The 22,784-nt window shown below is 51.7% G+C and overlaps 1 protein-coding gene across 1 annotated transcript; it reads right to left on the bottom strand.

The window, feature by feature from the left end:
* Nucleotides 1-4,550: 4,550 nt before the first annotated feature.
* LOC125746905 (protein crumbs homolog 2-like) lies at nt 4,551-21,998 on the bottom strand. The gene is made up of 14 exons (XM_049021522.1): nt 21,912-21,998; nt 16,745-17,428; nt 15,433-15,628; nt 15,030-15,169; nt 14,473-14,652; nt 14,259-14,372; nt 12,890-13,834; nt 11,489-12,054; nt 11,192-11,357; nt 10,010-10,871; nt 9,804-9,917; nt 9,492-9,618; nt 8,086-9,218; nt 4,551-4,718 (listed from the first exon to the last, which is right to left on the bottom strand). The coding sequence occupies exons 1-13, from the start codon at nt 21,979-21,981 to the stop codon at nt 8,997-8,999; spliced, it is 4,386 nt and encodes a 1,461-aa protein (XP_048877479.1). The 5' UTR covers nt 21,982-21,998; the 3' UTR covers nt 4,551-4,718; nt 8,086-8,996.
* Nucleotides 21,999-22,784: the final 786 nt, after the last annotated feature.

Below are 22,784 nucleotides of genomic sequence, written 5' to 3' on the forward strand. Positions count from 1 at the left end.
ACGTCGCTTAAATATATATATATATATATATATATATATATATATATATATATATATATATATATATATATATATATATATATATATAAAGAATTTCAAGAACTAATATGCACAAGGAGTAACACGGCAAAGCATCCCAAACCAGAAAAGACGACTGTCAAAAAGTGACCGACAAATTAAACGCGGACGTAGTGTTAATTGTACTTACTGAATGCAGCGTTTCATTTCCTATGTGTCAGATGAATTATTATTTAATTCAGTTAAATCCGGCCAGTTATAACGGACTTCAAGGCAAAACAGTCCGTTATATCCAAAGTCCATTATATCCAGAGTTTCTGTATGCCCAGAACACAACAGGACACCATTTACTGCCACACCCCAGCAGACACACTTGTGGTACAGATTAATATATTGTACATGTAGTAATCCAACTTTACCCGACCAGATGTGTGACTATTAATAATCCCGACTAGGTATCTGCGCTGGATATCACCGACACGCCACGCGCCTTGTACCTGGACCTGCATGTCCGTTATAGCGAACAAAACTACAGCTAAAAGCGTTTGTCCGTTATAAGCGAAATTCAGTTATATGCGAGTTCGCTATAACGGGATTTTACTGTATGCCATAATTCCAGATCAAAAATAAGCACAATGAGAGCATGGGAACAGGTTAAAGTGAAGTACAAGAATATACTTCAAACTGGTAAATATATACATACACACACACTCTTAAATATATACGTATATATACTTCGCCTAATTTGACTTTGAATATATGGTGCTAATAAATCTTTGAGGTACAATATTTCCCCTCGGCTGAAGCGGTATCTTTCGCAAAGAATTTCCTCCAGGAGCAATAAAGGATCTTGCCGATCGCGCAAAACCCTCTTTATATGAAATTCTCTTCTTATAATTTGCGCACCGATATCAATCGGTCGCTCATTCATGAATGGCGAATCCATGGCTGATTACATTTCCATGCACGGACAGTGATTACGTGTGCAAGCTAATCCAATTGTTTACGTAGAACAAACCTGCTCCGAGCAGGTTTGAGGATTTGGATGTGCTGCTATAACAACACATTTAGCAAGAGTTTCGAAAAACCGACAAATCCAGGATCATGCCAAATCGTCAACAATTACATCGAGTAAATGCATGGGTAATCCACGTACGAAAAATACCCCCAAGTCTCATCAACAGACTTCTTGTATATTTCCGATTGCTAGTAGTTAAATTTGTGTACGTTAAAATGTATAGGTTGTATCGTCTGTCTTGCTTAGGGGGTCAATTTTTTTAGGGCACCCATGCACTGACAGAAGCATTATTCGGCGCCTGTGTTTTCTAGTAGCAGTATACGTCGAAAATAAAACGTACAATAAAAAAAACATTGTGATTAGTAACTGTCTTGAAATTTTCACAAATTAACGATTAATTGTTAATCAGTTGATATAGTTCGCAGCTGTTATTAGTGGAGGGCGCGGTTTCGCGGATCCTTTATTAACACCTTTGACGCCGTTTTTTTCAATCGTACGAAAACGCTTTTTGTTTGATAGACGGTGTTTGGGCAGCATATAGCAGAAATGATGGGTCGTGTGTTGGTTTTTGCTTGTTTTGTTCTGTATTCGTTGTTTGACGAAGGTGAGTGATATTGTTCTTTGCTAATTTTTGGGTTTGCTATTCATATTGTAACTGACGTTTGTGGCTTCTGTGAAGGCTTTGTCTTCGAATCGGCTTATACTCAGTGTGGTGACCATAGTAATGCCTGTGTCATTCTTGTTGTACAGGGTTCCTGAGGCCTTCTGCCACGGATGGCTTACAAAAACGGACCCTGAAGTCAACAACAGGGCATCCTCCTGCATCTACTCAAGGCTCCAGTGGCTACCAGAGTCTGAAAGTGCATGAGTCCAGCCAAAATGTGTCTGACTCCTCAGCCAGCAGTGACATTGAGGTCCATGGGTCTCTCCTGAATGTGGAGCTGCATGACCAGAGCAGCCATGTTAATATTGATAGTAATATCCATGACCTCAATGCTGAGCTTCCTGAAGATGTTCCACCCGAAGGCTTGAATGCTGTAGCCTCTTCAATAGTGAAGGCCCCTCAGTCACCGGGTGCCATCACAGGAAGTCATCCTGATAACAGCTCCACTCCAGTGCCTGCCCATAGCACAGCTGCCCATAACATGCCTACACAGAGTGTGCATCCCAGTGGGGGCCATGTGTAGCTGTTAAAGCTTTGGGCTAATCTTGCTTTCCAATGACTAATAAAACTTGGTTTGTCCTGAACATTCAGTGTGTCCTGTAATCTGTGCTTGGATGAGGAAATGGAGGAGCTGCATAGCGTCACCTTTCCTGAGTGGTGAGGTGTTGACAATTCACAAGTGTGGTGTCTTGAATTGTTTAAGGGACCCTCTCGTAATGCCAGAAGCTTCGGCTTTCACGGATTGCATCGCCAAGTACTACCCCACTGACTGGTAGCATATGTAACTTCAGTTTTTTCCAGGATTTTAACTCGGTCGCATTTTTTGAGGGTTAGGGCTTGCCTGTTTTTAAATGCCTTAATGTTGTAACGCATATGGTTTCCTAATATTTTCCCGTAGTTTGAGCATTGACAAAGAAATAGATTAATCAATTGTTTGGCGTTGGCAACATGAACAAACACGACGTGTGCAACCCCAGGGGTACTGTGGTCATGTTAGTCACAAAGTCTCTGCACACAGTTTTATTTGTTCAGATGAACAGAACTTCAAAGACAGCAACACACATGCGTGGGGATCTTTATGAACAAGAACTTTGAATTAACATGGATGTGGCTTTGCAACACTGTCACAACTTTTTTTGTTACAATTTTTGTAAGTTCTAAACATACAGATTTCATATTTATGCACCATTCCTTATTGTGTAAGGAGTCGCTGAGCTGGGCAATGTCTCACAATTACGCACTTGTGCATCATTGCACCCGCACCAGTACTGCTGTACTACTGTCCGATCTTTTCCAGCGGTCCTTTTATTTCATGGAAATAAGTCCCGGCATGTCAGACTGCTTGAGAAAAGGTTAATTTAGGCGATTTACAACTCAAATGTTGCTTATTTTCCTTGTTTCTATTGAATACATAGAGATAAAACTGTACAAAAAAACAGAGCGGACACCAATCAGGTTCGAACGAAGTTCATCTTTATTTAGATTTCTGTCTAACTACCCTAATGCCCAGAACAGAACACTTCAGTTTTTTGCTAAATCATTACTGGTTTCAGTGTGCTACCTCCATACTGAACCGACAGAAACCCACCAACAGTAATGGGGGAGAAGGAGAATAAGCAGTAAGAAAAAACAAACAAAAAGAAGAAAACAATAAAAAAAAGAAGGAAATAGCAATCATTTTTACAAGAAGAAAATTAAATATATGAACTTCACCCATCCATCCACCCCTTTTCTGACACCGCGTGTCATATCCCAGAGGCTAAGGCCGCAAGGCAGGGAACAACACAGAGCGGGGCGCCAACCCATCGCAGGAGAAACTTTAATTATATCTCCTTTATATTGGCGATGAAATCACGCAGTAAAGACAGTAAGGGAGAGAGTTACATGGAATGTTTTATTAACTTTCCAGGGTGTTTGGCTTCACGTTTCACCTGGATTCACCTGCTTCTATTACGTTGTGATTCACTCGCACGCGAGCATGATAAGAATGGTGAGGAAAAACTACTAGAGTACCGCACAAAGAGTATGGCGGTATTTTCGAAGACAGAGATAAATTATTGTTCTGTCACAGTGTAACAAAATCTATAAACACACTGAGATGTTATACCTAATAAACGCTTCACGTCATACAACTACTGGCAATGTCTGATAAATGACATTAACGCCGTGCAACAATCGATTGTCCTACAGTCTTAAGATTGTTCGGAAAAAACAGTAGAGTGTCGCCAGAAGTCAGGAGCCTGTCCATAAATTGTCAGGACTTTTGCGTTGCAACATGATCATTCCGATTGTAATACAGACTTAATACGGAAGACTAATTGGTGGCGATTGAGTGAATGTTTCTCTTACTGGATCGGAGGTTGTGGGTTGCTTACGTGTAGTGTTAACATGAAGCACGGTGCAGCAAAGCTCCAGTTCAAGTTTAGCCGCTTCGCCTGCGTCCTTTATTTGATCCGCCCTACGCAACATAAGTTCCAGGCGAATCTAGCCGAACCTGCATGCTTATTTATTCTTTTCATTATTTGTTAACATTTATGTTCATTCCTCAAAACCAGGATCCTAATCCTGGAATTAAAACTGATTTTCTTCTCTAACTAGTGAATATTCCGGTAAAATTTTCTATGAACATCATCTGTATAAGAATCTATGAACACAATCATAGCACATTAAAATTGCATTACAAACATTGCTGTAAATATTTTTAAAAAGGTATGATAATTACGATACTTCATAAGCTCCAATAAAGCTCTCATATATAATGCACTATAGATACCTTCATAATGCAGTACAAAGCACCCGTAATTTTTATACGGACCATTATTATGCATTATGAAGGTATCTATAGTGCATTATAGATGAGAGCATCATTGGAGCTTATGAAGTATCGTAATTAACACTGTAATGTCTCATGACTGTCAATAGCAGATGCTGCAATGCTTTAGTAATTCTTATACTGAACGTTATAATGCATTATGAAGGTATCAATAATGCATTATAAACGACAACTTTAAGTGTTACCTGTCACGATCCGGAAATACTGGAGACGGCGATCGTGCGGGAAACAGGCAAGGGAAACCAGGTACGGGGAATAACGGGGTTTTATTGGAGTAACGGGGACTAGGGAGCATCGGACAGGGACTAACAAACATCCACAATGACGGACAAGGGTAACAGGCAAGACCAGGACTTAAAACAGGACAAGACTAAGCAAAGTAATCAGACAAGGCTGGAGACAATCAGGGACGCACACGCGGGTAATCAGGGGGTGTGGCACACACGAGGAGCCGACGAGCCGGGTCATGACAGAACCCCCCCCCAAAGGCGCGCTTCACCGGGCGCGCCAGGGAGGAGGCGACGAACGGGACACAGGAACCGGGACCGAGAAAAGAACAAAACTAACGAGAGACCGGAAACAGGACAGAGGCACAAAACATAGCGAGAGACAGAACGTAAGACACGACTCGACACAGGACCGGGAAAGCGGAGAGACAGACCAGGAAGGGAGAGACAGGAGGGACAGGCAGGACACTAGGAGCGGGAGTGCAAGGAGGGAACATCGGGAAACGAGGAGCAGGAAAGGGCGGAACAGACGGGCGAGGAACAAAAGCAGACGGGGCAAAGACATGAGGTACGAAGGCAGAGGCATAGGGCGAGAAGGAGGGGGTACCAAGGGGAGCCCGAGGGAGCCCCAGCGGGCGACGGGAGGCAGCCGGAGGGGCCGCAGGCGGCCGGGAGGCCGGAGCCGGAGGGGACCCCGGAGGGGCCGAGGAGACAGGGCGAGGGACCCGCGGAGGGGCCAGGGAGGGAGCAGGAGGGAGCACCAGGGAAGGGGACGAGGGAGTAGGAAGGGGCCAGGGCGAAGGCCCGGAGGAGGGGGGAGCCGCAGCAGGCGGCGACGTCCGGGAAAGGGCCGGAGGTAAGGGCCCCGCAGGCGACCGAGGAGCCGCCGTCGGGGAACCCCCAGGCGACCGACCAGGACCCAGAGAGGGGAGCGAGGCAGGGCGACGAGGCACCGGAGAGGGACCTGCAGGCGACAGCCGACCCGGAGGGCCAGGACCCGCAGGCGCCAATCGAGCCCCAGCGCAGGCGAGGGAGGGCGAGCCAGGGGGCAGGGCGGGCGGGACCCCAGCCCTGCGTCTGTGTCCCCTTCCCCTGCGGGACACAGACAAGCCGACCCTAGTTCGGGGTCGATCTCGCCGGGGCGAGGGACTAGGGGTTACGAGTTCTGTCCCCGAGGGGTCCCATTCCAGCTCCTCCACCTCCGAAGAGGGAGGAGCCAAGATGGAGTTGTCCAGGACCGCCTCGGGGACTAGGACAGGGACTGGAGCTGCTGCAGGCGGAGGGGGCGCCTCTGGAGCTGCTGCAGGCGGAGGGGGCGCCTCTGGAGCTGCTGCAGGCGGAGGGGGCGCCTCTGGAGCTGCTGCAGGCGGAGGGGGCGCCTCTGGAGCTGCTGCAGGCGGAGGGGGCGCCTCTGGAGCTGCTGCAGGCGGAGGGGGCGCCTCTGGAGCTGCTGCAGGCGGAGGGGGCGCCTCTGGAGCTGCTGCAGGCGGAGGGGGCGCCTCTGGAGCTGCTGCAGGCGGAGGGGGCGCCTCTGGAGCTGCTGCAGGCGGAGGGGGCGCCTCTGGAGCTGCTGCATGCCGCCGGGGCGCCGGGACAGGAACACGGTCAGGTCGCCGGGGCGCCGGGACAGGAACACGGTCAGGCCGCGGGGGGGGCGCCTGCCCGGGAACTGGAGCGCGGTCAGGAACTGGAGCGCGGTCAGGAACTGGAGCGCGGTCAGGAACTGGAGCGCGGTCAGGAACTGGAGCGCGGTCAGGAACTGGAGCGCGGTCAGGAACTGGAGCGCGGTCAGGAACTGGAGGTGGCTGCAGTGGGGGCGCCGGCCCGGGAGCTGCAGCAGGCGGCTGCAGAGGGGGCGCCTGCCCTGGAGCTGCAGGTGGCTGCAGTGGGGGCACCTGCCCGGGAGCTGCAGCAGGCGGCTGCAGAGGGGGTGCCTCTGCAGGAACTGGAGCGCGGTCAGGAACTGGAGCGCGGTCAGGAACTGGAGGTGGCTGCAGTGGGGGCGCCGGCCCGGGAGCTGCAGCAGGCGGCTGCAGAGGGGGCGCCTGCCCTGGAGCTGCAGGTGGCTGCAGAGGGGGCACCTGCCCTGGAGCTGCAGCAGGTGGCTGCAGTGGGGGCGCCTGCCCGGGAGCTGCAGCAGGCGGCCGCAGAGGGGGTGCCTCTGCAGGAACTGGAGCACGGTCAGGAACTGGAGGCAGTGGGGGCGCCTGCTCTGGAGCTGCAGGCTGCTGCAGTGGGGGCGCCTGCCCTGGAGCTGCAGGCGGAGGGGGCGCTTCCGGAGCTCTCCGGAGCTTGATCAGCCTCCGGAGGTCTTCAGCCATCCTCTCCAGATCCGAATACGGGGATTCTGGAGTGAAAGAGGCGAAATCCTGCCCCAGTTGCACTGCGAGCTTTTCCCCCTCCGGAGGGCCCTGTGGGGCCGGTTCTCCCATCACCCTCCAATACAGTCCCTGGAGGGTGAAGTACCTGTCAGCGAGGATCATGGGTGGCGGCGGCAGCGAAGACGGCTGCGCAGGCGGCGGCGGCCGCACGGGAACGGGGTCCGCCGGCAATGGCGGCCGCACGGGAGCGGTGTCCGCCGGCAATGGAGGCCGCACGGGAGCGGTGTCCGCCGGCAATGGAGGCCGCACGGGAGCGGTGTCCGCCGGCAATGGCGGCCGCACGGGAGCGGGGTCCGCCGGCAATGACGGAGGGAGGTCCTCCGTACGGGCGATCGCCGTTCTCCTCCGTCTCCCTCGCAGGCGCCTGGCGGTTGCGGGAGGCGGCGCGATGTCCGTAAAAACGGACGGTGGAGAAAAGGCTTCTGGCTCCGGGTAGTGGAAGGGCTCCTCGTCCTCGTCCTCACTTGAGAGCCAGTACTTCCACGCAGGATCGGGGACGCGTGTGGTCGGCCCCCGGGCTGGAGGTAGGGCAGGTACCTCCCTCTCGTCCTCCGCCGGAAGCCAAAGCCTGGAGAGCGAGCAGGCGCCGAGAGAGATCGGCTCTTGAGGGAGCCTCTTCCTTTCTCTCTGCTTCTTCTTTGGGTCCGTCATTCTGTCACGATCCGGAAATACTGGAGACGGCGATCGTGCGGGAAACAGGCAAGGGAAACCAGGTACGGGGAATAACGGGGTTTTATTGGAGTAACGGGGACTAGGGAGCATCGGACAGGGACTAACAAACATCCACAATGACGGACAAGGGTAACAGGCAAGACCAGGACTTAAAACAGGACAAGACTAAGCAAAGTAATCAGACAAGGCTGGAGACAATCAGGGACGCACACGCGGGTAATCAGGGGGTGTGGCACACACGAGGAGCCGACGAGCCGGGTCATGACAGTTACCAGTATTTCTTTTATATGTTTCATTTTTATATGCTGATTGGCAGGCTGATTGTCACTTGAATGTGCACCACATAAATAGTCATGTTTAAGCTGATAACTTCTTATACTTTCCTCATCTGACTATTGCCCTTTCATCCATATTTGCAATTTATCGAAGCTTTACAAAAAAATCACAAATTTGTAAAATGCATATCGAAAAGATCTCTACATTTCTGTAGCAAAACAAAATATACATACAGGCATACAGGATCAGAGGCTAGTAATTTTCAGAAGGGAGAGAGACAAAGAAAGTGAGAGAAATTGTCTGGGTGCCAGAGAATAGTCCTCAAAAATCAAAAACAGAACTCAGAACAGAACACAGAAAGCAGATAACAGATCTCAAAACAGAACTCGGAACATAATACAGAAAATAGAACTCAGAAAACAGAACCTGAGAACACAGAAAAAACTGAAAACAGAACTCAGAGAACAAACCTTAGAACAGAACGCAGAATGCAGAGAATAGAAACAAAAAAAAACAACTGAATTTAGATAATACAACCCAGAGAACTCAGAAAAACAGAACCCAAAGGATAGAACTCGGGTCATGGTGCCACTCCTGTCCTTTTCCAGGAGGCCAGGCAGTGTGAGGCACGCGAGTTGGCTGTCTCTCCAGGGCAGGCTTTAAGGAATGTGTTGTGTGTTCCTTTGTGTTTCTGCTCTAAGAGTCCGTGGCCCAAGTCAAAGGCTGCCGGCTCCTTCTAACGTAGTTCAAATGTCCTCTGTCAGTCTTGCTGGGTACCTGACTAAGCCAGAAAACAGACTGGGGCAGTCTGAACCCCTCTGTACCCCCCTAATCCCCAAACTCCTGCATCCTTTTTAGCAGAGTCATGTGGGCGCTGTTGTGGCTGCACATCCAGGATACTGGGGGCTCAAATGAGGCGCTCCTCCGGGGGCACCTTGAGCACACTGTCCATCTCCAGGCGCGCACCGGCCACCTCCTGCTGGCTGGGGCTATACGCTCCCTCCGACTGGCGCTTCTTGCGGGCCGTCAGCACGGCTAATGTCAGGCCGATGGCGGCCAGCAGGAGGCAGCAGCAGGCCAAGGGGATGGCCACCACCAACCAGGGGATGCGATCCTTCTGCTCCTGCTTCTACAGAGACAAGACAGGCCCCTACCTGAATGTCTTATGCTGTTCTTTGGCCCATAGATCCATTTTTTAATATATTTCATGCTTACATTTTGATCTATTTAGGACTGAATGTGAATGTGAACCAGGGGACAGGTCATCAGGTCTCAGTTACTCACCCTTGGAAGCTCACGTCACACTATAGAAGGCCAGTTGGTAGGATGACCCTGACCACAGTCACCCACACTGGGGGAAGAAGCCTTTCTGAATGGTGACCGAAGTAGAGGAGTGACTTACACTGGTCTCACAGTGGGGGCCCACGAAGCCAGGGACGCAAACGCACAGGAACTTGTTGAGTTGGTCCAAGCAGGAGCCCCCATGCTGGCAGGGGTTTGACTGACACTCATCTATCTCTGTCTTACACCTGGGATGAGGGGTCAAAGGTCGGGATACACACACACACACACACACACATTACAGTGAGTTGAGTTGAGTTCCATGCTTGTCTCCTTGAGGACAACAGCTCTTTGTTTATGTTCCGAGCCTCGATGATTGAGTTCCATTAATGGTCACATTGCTCGGTGATTGATGGGAGGGCGGGCTGCTCACCTCTCTCCTGTGTAGCCAGGGCTGCAGGTACAGTTGGCCCCCCAAAGCCCATCATTGCACTCGCCATGCACACAGATCACATCCGTGTCGCACTGGACTGGTGGGTAGCTCCACCTGCAGGAGAAGCACATTGTGAACACATCATGTCCCTTGTTAACATGCATGTTTGTCTGATCCTAAATCTCCCAGGAGACAGGGACACTCACTCGCACAGAGGTCCCCTGAAGTCGGGCGGGCAGATGCAGGTATAGCTGTTCGCTCTGTCCAGGCAGGTACCTCCATTCTTACAAACGTGTCCCTCACAGTCATCCAGGTCTTTCTCACAGATCTTCCCCCCATATCCTGGTGGGCAACGGCACTCAAAGTCTGCCAGCAGGTCGTGGCAAGTCCCGTGGATGCAGGGTCTGGACGCACAGTCATCCATGTTGTCCTGGCAGTACTGGCCCTCCCAACCGGGTGCGCAGACACAGTAGAACAGCCCAAAGCGGTCCTCGCATGTCCCGCTGTTCAGACAGGGCTGGGACAGGCACACCGGAGGTCCTGAGCATCCAGCCTGGGCGTCTCGACCTCCATGTCTGAGGAAGCGTGACCTCTGGGGCACTTCCAGGACGTCCATAAAAGGCAAGTAGACCCCACCCACCCTCACCTCCCGCAGGCAGCCCACGAAGCTGTCAGCCAGATACACTATGGAGTCGTTCAGGAAATCGAGGCTACCAGAGACTCCCGGGCTGCCGGTATCATTCTGCCGGTCAACGGTGATCACCCAGGGCGATGCTGTGTAACGGGGGTCTGCCATGGCTAGCTGCACGTGGTGCCAGTCGCCGTCCGCGACAGGTGTCTTGCTGGCGAAGCTCAATGGCTGCACACTGTCCCTGCTGTGCATTTCCACAGCCAGAGAGCCATTCTGCAGGCCCAGGCGGAAGAGCTGCGTTCCATTGGATGCTTGCAGCAGAAGGGCATCTTGGGCCCGTGTACGCAACTCCATGGAGATGTCGGTCACTGGGGAGACGAGGGAGCCCCCAGAGCTGTACTGCAAGGCATTGTTTTCAAACGTGGCTTCTGTGAGGCCTAGAAGGGACACATTCTGATTTAGAGACATTTCTCTAAGATCTAGAGGCGACAAAACTGCCTTTGAAAATTTTTTGTGAGGTCTAGAGGAGAGACAACTGCCTTTGACACATTCATGTGAGGTCCGGAGGAGACAAGGAAGGCCTGACTTGTGATTTAAGGCTAAGGTCATTGCTGTTTGTGTAAACCTATGTTATAGGTAAAACTTCTGTTTAAACACAGTGCTTAACTTAAAACAATGGACAGAAGGGTCCAGAAGACGGACTCATAATAATGGGTATGGGTTCTGGCTTATAGCACGGAAGGCCTGCCAAACTCACACTCATATCCATCGGCCATGTCCACACAGCGACTGCCAGTGGCACAGGGCATGCCGGCACACCACAGCCGAGTCTCACAGGTCTTCCCCGTGAAGTTTTCATTGCAGGAGCACACAAAGTCGTTCCACGTCACGAGGCACAAGCCATTGTTGCGACACAGCACCCCCTATGGAACGACAGCCGCATTACTTGACTGCATGACGGAGAGGAAGTGCTCTTATGTTTTTACTGTGATGTAATGGAAACCCACGAAATCCGGAAACACACCCTCCCCAAAAAAACAATGGCCATCTCTACCTGACAGCTGTTGTCACTTGTACAGCCTGGCTCTACATTGACGACATCGCGTGGGAAATAGGTATCTCTGGGGGCAGAATCCAGTGTGCCGTTCCACGTGTCCACCTCCAACCGCGTCCTGTCCAGACGCACGTCCCACAGGCAGCCCTTAAAGTGCCCCCCCCAGGCCTCCACTCCATGCCCCTGAGGCAGGCCCCCAATGTAGGCTACGTCCCCCGCCTCTGCCCACACCGTGGGGACACTCCCCAGGAAGTAGAGTGAGTTAGCATGGTTCAGAAAGACCCGGTCGTGCAGGAAGTCAACGGTGAGCAGCTGCCATTCGCCAGTAGTGATGGTCACCTTGGCGACGGTGGGCGGGGCTGGCGGGACGCTCACGTGCAGCTGGCCATCCCGCAGATATATGGTGAGGTAGGCTCCGCCCTCCCTCTGCAGCTGCAGCACCAGGCCAGCCTGCTTCCTCGAGCGCAGCAGCAACAAGACGGAGAGCCAGGTGCCGTGATTGGACCGGACGTCATAGGAGGCGTAACTCAGCGAGCCCTCATGGCTGAAAGTCCATGGGGAGTACTCTGTGGGGGTGGGGGGACGGGCATGGAGAGACTCAGACAGTGATCACTTAAGAGCAGAGGTGCCATGATAATCCAGGGGATGACATTCAAACCAGGACAGGCTCTGCTGTTGCACCCTTGAACCGGGTACCTGTTTTTGAACCAAGTCCTCAGAGACCCCCAGCCCAATTATATATATATATATACAATTTATCTTTATAAACTGGGATTTGCTATTAGGACTTCCTTTGCCAGCCTAGGAAATTGGGCTCCCCCTTTGGGTCTGGTTCCTCCCAAAGGTTCCTCCTATGCAGTTTTCCTTGCCAATGTCGCCTCTGACTTGCTCACTGGGGACTTTGGGCAGGAACAATGTAAAGCACGTAGAGAAAAGGTAATATTGTGAATATGCACTACATAAATACATTTAAATTGAATTTGAATTGAACTGAAAAATGTGGATTGTCTGGGGGTTGCCGAGGATGCACTGGGCACAGTAAGCACTGGGTAATCTCTCCATATTTCTTGGAGCAGATCCTAGGAAGCAATTCATATAACTGCATGTTTTTGCTTTTGGGGTGCGGGAGAATGTGGGGAGGCCATGCAAAACCCAAACACGCAGGGCCATGTGCTGGGAATCCATAACCCTGGGGCTGTGAGCCCACAGTGCTGCTTACATTTCTTTATTTAGCACAATGTACAAATGACTCAACAGGACCCTGGACTTATTGGGGATTAAGGACTGTTCAAGGGCCCAGCAGTGAAATCACTCAATTGACCAAGGGGTTTGAACCAGCGATGTTCCGATAATAAGCATACATCTCTACCCCACACCTGCGTAATAAATAATCCTTCTTACCCTCTGAGCAGTTGTCTCCATGATAGGGGCTGTAGCAGTCACAGTTGAAGGTGGCCCACATGTCTATACAGCGGCCGTGGCCAAGACAAGGGTCCGAGTGGCACCACTGAGTCCAGCTGCATCCGACCTCCAAGCCGTGGGACCGGTCCGGGGGGATGTTCTGCGGCAGGACAGTTTGCGAGTCAATCCGCAGGTCTTCCATGCAGCCCATGAAGCCCCCATTGCTCGCTGTGTTAACCAGGAGCTCAGGTGGGGCACCGCCCAGGGAGACACTGGAGAAGGAGGGTGGGATGCTGAACAGCCGCCAGGGGGCTTTGTGAAGCTCTGCCACGCAAGGCTCCCTGCTGCAGTTCGAGCTGGTCAGCCTCAGCCACAGCCCCGCCCCCAGGTCCACTCTGGCCTCGTGCCATTGGCCGTCATTGACAGGCCCAGGAAGAACTGCCTCCAACCGCTCAGCTCCACCCACAGCAGCCCTGGCGAGGAGGTCGCCGGTCACAATCTCCAGGGAGAGATAGTCCCGCACGTCACCGAGGTAGAGCATGACCACGTCGGGCAGGGTGGTGCGGAACCGCAGCATCACAGCAGATCCCAGGTCCTTCCGGGTCCCGTTGGCGGGGGTCACATCGATAAGTACAAACTCCGGGGTGGAGAAGGAGAAGGTGGTGGGCACGCTGCAGTGGTCGCCATGGAAACCCACGGGGCAGCGACAGGAGTAGCTGTGTTCCCCGTCCGGCCTGAGCAGGGGCACGCAGGTGGCCCCATTCTGGCACTGGTGCTCCGTGCAGCCCAGGAGCTGGATGTGGCAGTCGTGACCCCCCCAGGCCACACCCCCGGGCTCGGGCTCAGGGCAGAGGCAGCTGTACCCAGCCATGGAGTCCTCACACGACGCGCCATTCTGGCAGGGCTGGTTTTCACACTCGTCAATGTCCACCTGGCACTCTGGGCCTGTGGAGACCAACCTTTTCATTAATGATATGTTCTGAATCGATGAGTGACAGAGGGAGGGGCACCCGGCGAGCCAATCAGCTTTCAGCTGGGGCCAGTGACCTCGTGCTACCAGTCCCCTGCATTTGCAATATAATATAAAGTGCAATCACAAAATCGACAAATCACCACGAAGCCCCACAATCTAGGTACTAAGTTCACGTTCAGAAACTACAGATCCAGACCGAGGTCTTATTTTTATCCCACCAGTAGGAAATAAATAGTCACAGTCACAGAGTACTCAACTGGTTGGCTGAAACAAAGTCTTAGTCTGGATTTGTGCTTCTTGAACCTGAACTTTTCACCCCTGCATTCTGAGGGATATCAGAACAGGAGAAGGTCTGCAGGCCGAAAGCTCACAGAGCCCTGAAGGCGCGTCCCTCACCGGAGAAGCCTGGCTGACACTCGCAGGCATAGCCGTCAATCAGGTCCACGCAGGAGGCTTGGTTCTGGCATGGGTCCGACTCACACTCATCCGTGTCCACTGAGCAATTCTCTCCTGTTAGCAGCAGGGAGGGGGGGGTTGAAAACGGTGGAATTTTAGGAGCTGAAGTGCGGGCAACACTGCACTCTGAACGAGCGGCTCTGAGCGTGTTCACCTGTAAAGCCAGCGAGGCACAGACACTGGTAGCCGGCGGCATCCGCGTAGCTGAACTCCCAGCCGTCTGGCTGCAGCTGGCGGTAGCGCTGGTCGGAGCGCTGGATGCACTCAGCCCCGTTCTCGCACGGCTCCAGCGCGCACTCATCCAGGTCCACTTCACAGCGCTCACCCTCGTAGCCTGCCGCGGAGATGCCATTTTACCCAGAATGCCACATGCACCAACTGCTGCACAGGCAGACTGATAGGCTGTAACGTAACCAGATAAATCTCCCAGAATGCCACCATCACAGAACTAACAGTGAGTGAGTTTTTGAAGGACATCAGGGTGCGGCGAGACAGCAATGGTGTCGAATAACGTGTCATCTTCTGTACACTAGAGGGCAGTGCTGATCATTACAGTAACCTGTATATGCTGCATCTGGTAGTTTCCTGGCCCTACGGACGGACCTTTTATAAAAAATATACATTTATTTGGTTGTATGCAGAGACATTAGAGTGTTTTAAGTTTACAATGTGATTTAAGTAAAGGTGGGAGCCTAAAGATAGAGCCAGTACCAGGCCAACACTGGCAGGTGTAGAGATTTACTCCGTCCAAGCAGGTGGAGTTGTGCTGGCATGGGTTGGAAGCACATTCAGGAATGTTCTCCTCACACCGGGCTCCGGCGAACCCCGTGCCACCGCAGTCGCACTTGTAGCTGGGGGGACGACACAGCCAGGAGAACGGCCTCAAACATAAAGCTCACACTGCCATGATCTGAAGAGCTGAGGTGATTGAATGTCTGTAATCATTATTGGAACAAATATCCTATGAGAGAGACATTTCCATTTTGGGATTTTCATGGTACGTTGGTACACTGTGTAACTGTTTATCCAATCAGGGCTTCATTAATAACATTTATTATAATAATAATAATAATTATTATTATTACTATTATTAGACGATGCCCCTGTCCTGTACCTGTCCACCTGGTCGATGCAGGTGCCCCGGTTGAGACAGGGGCTGCTCTCACACTCATCGACGTCAATCTCGCAGTCCAGACCTTCGTATCCCGGGTGACAATCACATGTGTACAGGCCCAGGTGGTCGTGGCAGGTGGCGCCGTTCTGGCAGGGTCTGGAGGCACACTCGTCTATCTCCAGCTCACAGTTGACTCCTGAAGAATGCATGCACACACAGGGCAGGGATGAGAAGGGCCGACTCCCAGGGCACCATCTGCCACCTGCTGGCCAGCCTGTGGCACTGCAGTTGGGAATTTCACTTCCGAACAAGTTGCTGGTGTAAGACTCCAGAAGGGACCCTGCCAGTGACCCTTTGTGAAAGGTTCTTAACAATTCATTAGAAGTAGCTAAATACAAAACATATGCAAGATGCTATGGATTAAAGGGTCTGCTCTCCTAACGAAATCAGGTCTGCTTAGGAACATCTGCTAGATAAATAAAATATGGCATATAATCAGAATCAGCCTGGCTTAAATACAGCGTGATAAGCATGTGGAGGAGGGCATCATTTACGCCGCCATCCACAGAGAAAGCCGGTGAGCTGGCGGCATGTGGGAGTGACTCCGCCACCCGCTTATGTCCTACTGCTCAGGCACCTGACCAGCTGGGGGCGTGACGCTGACACGACCTTCAGCAGATGTGTCACCAGACAGCAAACTCAGAATGGCTAGAGGTGAGTATTATATAAATCCATCCATTTCTGCAACCCCTTATCCCATTCAGGGTCATGGGGGTTTGGAGACTGTGGGTCCAAGGCAGGGAACAACCCAGGATGGGGGGCCAGCCCATCGCAGGGCACACTCACACACCATTCACTCTCACATGCACACCAACGGGCAATTTAGCAAGTCCAATTAGCCTCAGCATGTTTTTGGACTGTGGGGGGAAACCGGAGTACCCGGAGGAAACCCCACGACGACATGGGGAGAACATGCAAACTCCACACACATGCGACCCAGGCGGAGACTCGAACCTGGGACCCCATGTTATGTAAATGTTATATTGATATGATATAGAGTCTTACCTGTTACGTATTTATACGTGTTATATAGGTGGCAAACAGAAATAGATGTTCTATGAATGCTATGTAAATATTATATAGATGTTATACTACTGTTATGTAAACATTATGTAGATGTTATATGGATGTAACGTGTATGTTATATAGATGTTATGTTAGGTTTTGACAGTGAGGCCGCTTTTACAGTTGGGATAGGAGAGTTATGGACCTTGTGGAAGCTCATGCAGGAGCTCTGGGCCCCGATGCGTACCTGCATATCCCAGCATGCACTGGCACAGGTAGCGGTCCTTCTCATTGACACAGGTGCCATTGTTCCTGCATGGCCTGGAGGCACACTCATTGATGTCAATCTCACAGTTGTAGCCCTGGAAGCCGGGAACGCAGAAGCAGCGATGGGTGCCAACGCCGTCCAGGCAGAGGGCGCCGTTCTGGCAGGGCCCTGACCAGCACTCGTCCACGTCCTCCTCGCAGCGCTCGCCGCGGAAGCCAGGGGCGCAGACGCACTGGAAGCCGTCGGGTACCTGCAGGCAGGAGGCGCCGTGGAGGCACGGCTGGTCAGAGCACTCCTCCACAGGGCTGGAGCAGTCGGCACCCCCCCAGCCACGCGGGCAGTGGCAGGTGTATCCGGCGAGGCGGTCAACGCAGCGTGAGCGGGGCGGCCTGCAGGGGGCGCTCTCGCAGTCGTCCATGTCCACCGAGCAGTCGGCACCGGTCAGGCCGGGGGGGCAGACGCAAGCGTGGCTCTCGGCGCCCGTGCAGTTGGCGCACGGCGGGGACGGGCAGTCATCAAAAAGCCGATCGCAGTCCTTGCCCATGTACAGCGGGGGGGCCCGGGAGCACAGGCAGATGTAGTCATCCTCCGCGTCGACACACGTGCCCCCGTTCTGGCATGGCAATGACCAGCACTTGCTGGACATCTCTGAGTAGCTCATCCCTGTGGAGAAGAGCAGCGGTAACATCAGCCATTTATGGTTATTTATATTCGTATTATATTTACCATCTTTCTGCAGTTTTCACGCTTCTGTATCTTTCACAAGGATGCAACAGGTGGCCCATCTGCTGGGAGCAAAATAGCTAACAGGCAGCAAGCTGCTACATGTCATCTTCATCTCAATCATCTCGTCATCATCGTCCTTATCGTGGCTGTCATGTAACATGTACCGTGTCATGTGACCATCGCCCCCCAATCTTCTCCCACCCTCAGTGGAAGCTGTCATTGTGGAGTCTTCTGTCCTTCTCTGTGTAACTTAAGCCACCATCCTGTTGGCTATGCTGTGTGGCCTTTTTTACGCGTCAAATTAGCCTTTATTGGTCTGAAGATCTTCACACTGTTTTTTTCAGATCCTTCTATTACAGATTATACGGTAGCGCTTCCGCACGTCACTCAGGAAGCAGTGCTCTACTCATATGTACTGTTGCTCAATCGACTGACCTGTCAGAAGTTTGATAAAAGAATCGCTGTCATGGACATAAGTCTCAGATTTTACTGCTGAACTTGCAGCAATGAAGCCATGCCTCCCCCTGGCCCCATATCAGTTATTTATAAGATGAGGTTTAGCCACCGTAGTTGGCTGCAGCCCAGTGCCTAATCATCACCCTCCCCTCCTGACCAGATACAAATCCAGAGAGTCTGCTGGCCTTGAGGGAGCCTTTTATTAATCCCTTCTCCATTGAGGAGTGACGACCCCCACCCCCCCCCCCCCCGATTCATTCATCTCCAAGGACTCCTCTGACACACCTCAACTCTCAAATAACGAATCGAGCCCCCTCATGCTTCACCCTGAATGTCTCACCCACCTGCCCCCCCTGAGTTCCAGGTGAGTTTGGCTGGGGTGGGTGAGGATGGTGGGGGAATGATCGCTCAGGCGCATCCCAGACGAGGCGACCGCCTTTCCAAGCACCCCCCGAGTTGTTTTCCGAATGAAGTACTGCAGATACAGCCTCCTCCCATGGCCCCCTACAGCAGGGTCCGGTGTTCTCCAGGCCAATAGCACCCCCCCACCCCCGCCACCGGAGCCCCCATCATTTCCTACACTCTTTGATCATGGTTCTGTTGAGAGATTTTTAATTCAGGCAGAAGATATTAATGACGGTTGGGAGAGACAGCGAGGAGGAGAGGAATGTGGAGCTACCATTAGCGTGGGGGCACCGTGCCCTCCAGACCCCGCAGGGGCAGCCAGCTCCTCCGCCCTACCCAGCCTCCCCTCCCCACCCCCTCTGCTGTCACATGACTACGGCTTGGAGATGTGACAGGGCTGACTGGAGGGAGGGGGGTTGTTTATGGTCACTCCCATTCACTCGCTACTTCACGTTGTTACTTACAACGGGTTTACGCATTTTTACTGCACTGCCCGGGGGTTTAAAACGGCCCCCCTGCTGCTGTAAATGCCCAGCAATGCACTGGATGGTCTGACCACCCAGAAGGGTCAGGAGGTGGATTATCTCACCATTAGAAAAAGGAGGAGGGACTGCTAAGTGAAACAGGACTCAAACATAGGACCCACCCACACTACTCCTGTGACCCCTGCTTTATCCAGAAAGAGGGATCTCCAGGAGGAGGGAGGATTTGTGTCTTTATTGGATTGCTGACCCCCCTCCTCCATCTAGATGAATTACAATGCAGTAATAAAGCATTTCACGACTTCATGCTTTACACCCACCCATCTTGAGGATCTTCCTCCTGATCGGGATTTTGTGTCTCCCCCTACTGGGCGGTGCCATGGTGCCCTTCAGGTGCACTTCTGAGTGCATGACGGGACTGCAGCCCCCCTTCTGCTGGAGAGCCGCGTTCCCCACCGCAATGGGACACCCCGTGGGAGATCATATGCACCTATGCATCCACCCTCATCTTTACTGTTTTGACCCCATGACCCAAGAGCAGAGAGTGAGGTGGGCAGGTTAAGATGACAGAAGAGCGCTTGGGTCACCCTTGAAGAGAACCTTATCTGTTTAATATGAACACCTCATTGGCCTGGAAGCATCCCCCCCCCAACTGGGCTGGGTGAAAGGTCAGGTGAAAGGTCAGGAGCCCTGACTGTGCTTTCTTTCATTCCTTAACTCTTGCACGCTTCCCTTAATTAAGCAAGAAGATTCTCGCTGTTAGCTGATTTCTCTTAATTTAATTAACAAAAATCACTAAAAACCACTGTTAAAAATGGAAAACTTCTATATAGTGCCATGACAAACATTCTTCATAAGATTAACTTGTAGTTGTTGTCTTGGGGAGGTGTGCTCGCTGTGTTCACCATACGGCCAATCACAGCGGGAGGCAGCCAAGCTGAAGGCAGTCTTGATTCTTGATTGTCCCTGCCCCTTGTCAATCAAAAGTTGCTAAGCAACCAGCAGACCATCAACGAGCGCTATGGCGTGACTCAGAGTTGGACAAAAACACCATCGTGATCAACCTCGGGAGGCCTATCAGCCTGCCTGTCAAAACAGCTGAAACTGGGATGATAGCTGATGTGTGCGAGCCTCATGCCTGAACACAGGATGGCGCCACAGAGGCGAGATGAACGTGCAATGGAGGGGGGGGGGCTGTAAATCCCCAGGTGTCTGTGGAGACAAACCAGACTCACAGGAATGCCCCCGCGTCTATAAGTCTGCTGCCATCGCTCTACCCTGATGGCTGCTCCGGTCTTAGGGGGGTACCATATTAGCAAAATGCCCCGTCCCCATCAAACACCTTTACCATCGTCACCCCATCCTACCTCCTCGGTACAGGTTTTTATTTTGTGCATTCATTCAGTGCATTGTCATTTCATCCATCCATCCATCCATCCATCCATCCATCCATCCATATCTTCCATAACTGCTTACCAGTCCTGGGTCGAGGTCTACCCCAGGAAGCACACACCATAAAGAGGATGTCTCTCGATCGTTGGAAATTTCTCTTCATTTCTTTTCAATTAACATTCAGTTCACAGATTTCTGTGGCCTCTTTTGTTCCATGCACATTACCAAACAATTACAAAATTACAGAGGCTTTGCTGCAGCCAGTAGGAGCTCCCAGCTTGGTTGTCTGTTGGCGCTGTTTAGACCCATAATAATGTGCATTCGGCTGTAAAACTGTTAACTAAGAGTATTTATAATCACGGAGAGAGACGTTTTTGTGCATGAAGGGAAAAAATCTCACCTGACCTCTAACCCCTATGGTGAGCCCTGACCTCTCTGTTGTGATGGGTCTTTACCCCTGCAGTGGCTTTGTGTTTTTCCGAAGGCCCGGTATGAAGTCCCTGAACGTGCGGCACGGCAACACAGATCACATGTCTGGTCATTGGTTTGTGCCAAAACCATTCAGTGGCAAACCAAGCAACCAAGAAAGCCCGCGTTTCAGACAAACAGCAGAATGCAGTTCTGCCCTGAATTATTTGTACTAAATTGTCACTGTAACTTACAGCTTATTCCTGCCAGCGCTTGCATATCTATCCCAGCAGGTGAGTAACGTGCTTAATCACTCCTATTTCAAGGGACACCTTACTAATGCCTCCGAAAGAGCACTAAGTGTTTTTCACATAGATCACGAGTGTTTTATTGTCGTCTGATTTTAACAAATCACATATCTTCTGTTTCCTTTGTCTGTAGTGGCCGGGGAGTGGTGGGACAGTTTGTTCATGCCCTCCGCGCTAGGGTGTTTAAGATAATCACCGTTTGATGGTTATTGTTATCACTCACAGCTGTAACATAAGGCAAGCCTCGCAAATCCAATTCGGCCCCCCGTCTCCATGGCGATAGGCAACAATGGCAACTGCCTCACTGACCATCCACTCAGCCATTCAGACACTCCTCTCAGACTGGGGGGGGCATAGTAGATGAAGGGGGGTGGAATATATTCCCCAACCCCCACCCCCTAAAAGCCTTCAATGTGGACTAATAAACAGCATCTCCCCCCATCAGATCCCAGCCCAGACCCAGGGTCAGTGTTTTAACATTATTTTCCAAATGATTACGGGGGCAGTGGCAGAGTCTGCTGTCACACCGAGAGCTGGAAGGGATCAGCAAGCTGGCCACAAGCGTCCAGCGAAAGAAAAAAGTCAGGGTTCAGGGAAAGAAAGTCAGCAAAAGCCGACGGCTGCGCTCTTGAAGGAAAGGCTAGTTCAGGAATCCAACTGAAGATCTACAAACCAAACGTAGGACATAAACTACGGCGACCTCAACAAGTCATTGGCCGCTGAATTATTGAAGTTCTAGATCTTTTTCTCAATGACTGTGGAGTCATTTCCACAGGAGAAGCAGAGAGAACTTCAGCGTCTGTCCATCAGGACCAGAGCACCTGTCGCTCTCTGGGACGCTCACTGATCCGCAAACCGCTAGCAGTTAACCGTACACGTCGGGGGTCCTTAACTTCACAAGAGCTTTATCCGAATCAGTCCGGCATGGGAAAGCGAAAATGGGGAATCCCGCATGGGACGGTGACTCACCCCACTTGAACAGCATTGCGATGAGCAGCAGCGTCCTGTGGACTGCCCTGACTGTTCTCCTCAGATCCATCGCATGGGGTAACGGGGGAGAAGTTCTCAGCCTGAAGACCGCTGCTCCTTCTGTGTGTTGCCCCCCCCCCCCACCCCGTCGTCAGCCACTCTGGATCCGATCGCCTGTCTCCCCTCAGCTCGGGCTGGTCAGACTCCAGGCTCACCACGGTCTGTGGCTCATGCAAGAGACATTAACTTCCGTGAGGCAGGGGGCTTAGCTTAACTAAGGCACAGTAATCGGCAGGGCAAGGAGGAGGTGTGGTGGGCGGGAAAACCCGGCCCGGACTTCATGACATGGACTTTCTTACCCTGTTTCACTTGGGGACTTTTATCCTATTATCTTGCGCCTTGCTCAGCTTTTATTCTGTGTGGCTTTTGATCCCTGGTTGTGTACAATGCACTTTTTTCCTCAGCAATATCTTTATTTCTTTGAATTCCCTTCAATCTAAAATGGCACAACATGAGCATATACACTGCCCAGCCGAAGAAAAGGTGGCATTTGAATTTATATCAGAAAATACTTATGAAGCCAATGACTGGATCATTATTACAGCTCAGCAACATTATGCAGCAATAAAGTGAAGTCAGCTGAGTACCTGAATCTACTGATTGGCCAGGTTACACCTCCGTCCATCATCAGTGGGTTTTTCTCTTCCCTGTTGGCACGGACATATTCCAGGACAAGGATGCCAAGATTCATTGGGTTTGAATTGTCAAAGGGCGGTTTAGGGGGCGTGAGGAATCATCATCACGCATGATTTGGTCACCAAAATAAAGGGTGCGATGTTGCATAATCAAAGCTAAAGGCGGCCCAACGAAAAA

The sequence above is a fragment of the Brienomyrus brachyistius genome, chromosome 7, assembly GCF_023856365.1.
Source record: "Brienomyrus brachyistius isolate T26 chromosome 7, BBRACH_0.4, whole genome shotgun sequence".
Classification (NCBI taxonomy): Eukaryota; Metazoa; Chordata; class Actinopteri; order Osteoglossiformes; family Mormyridae; genus Brienomyrus; species Brienomyrus brachyistius.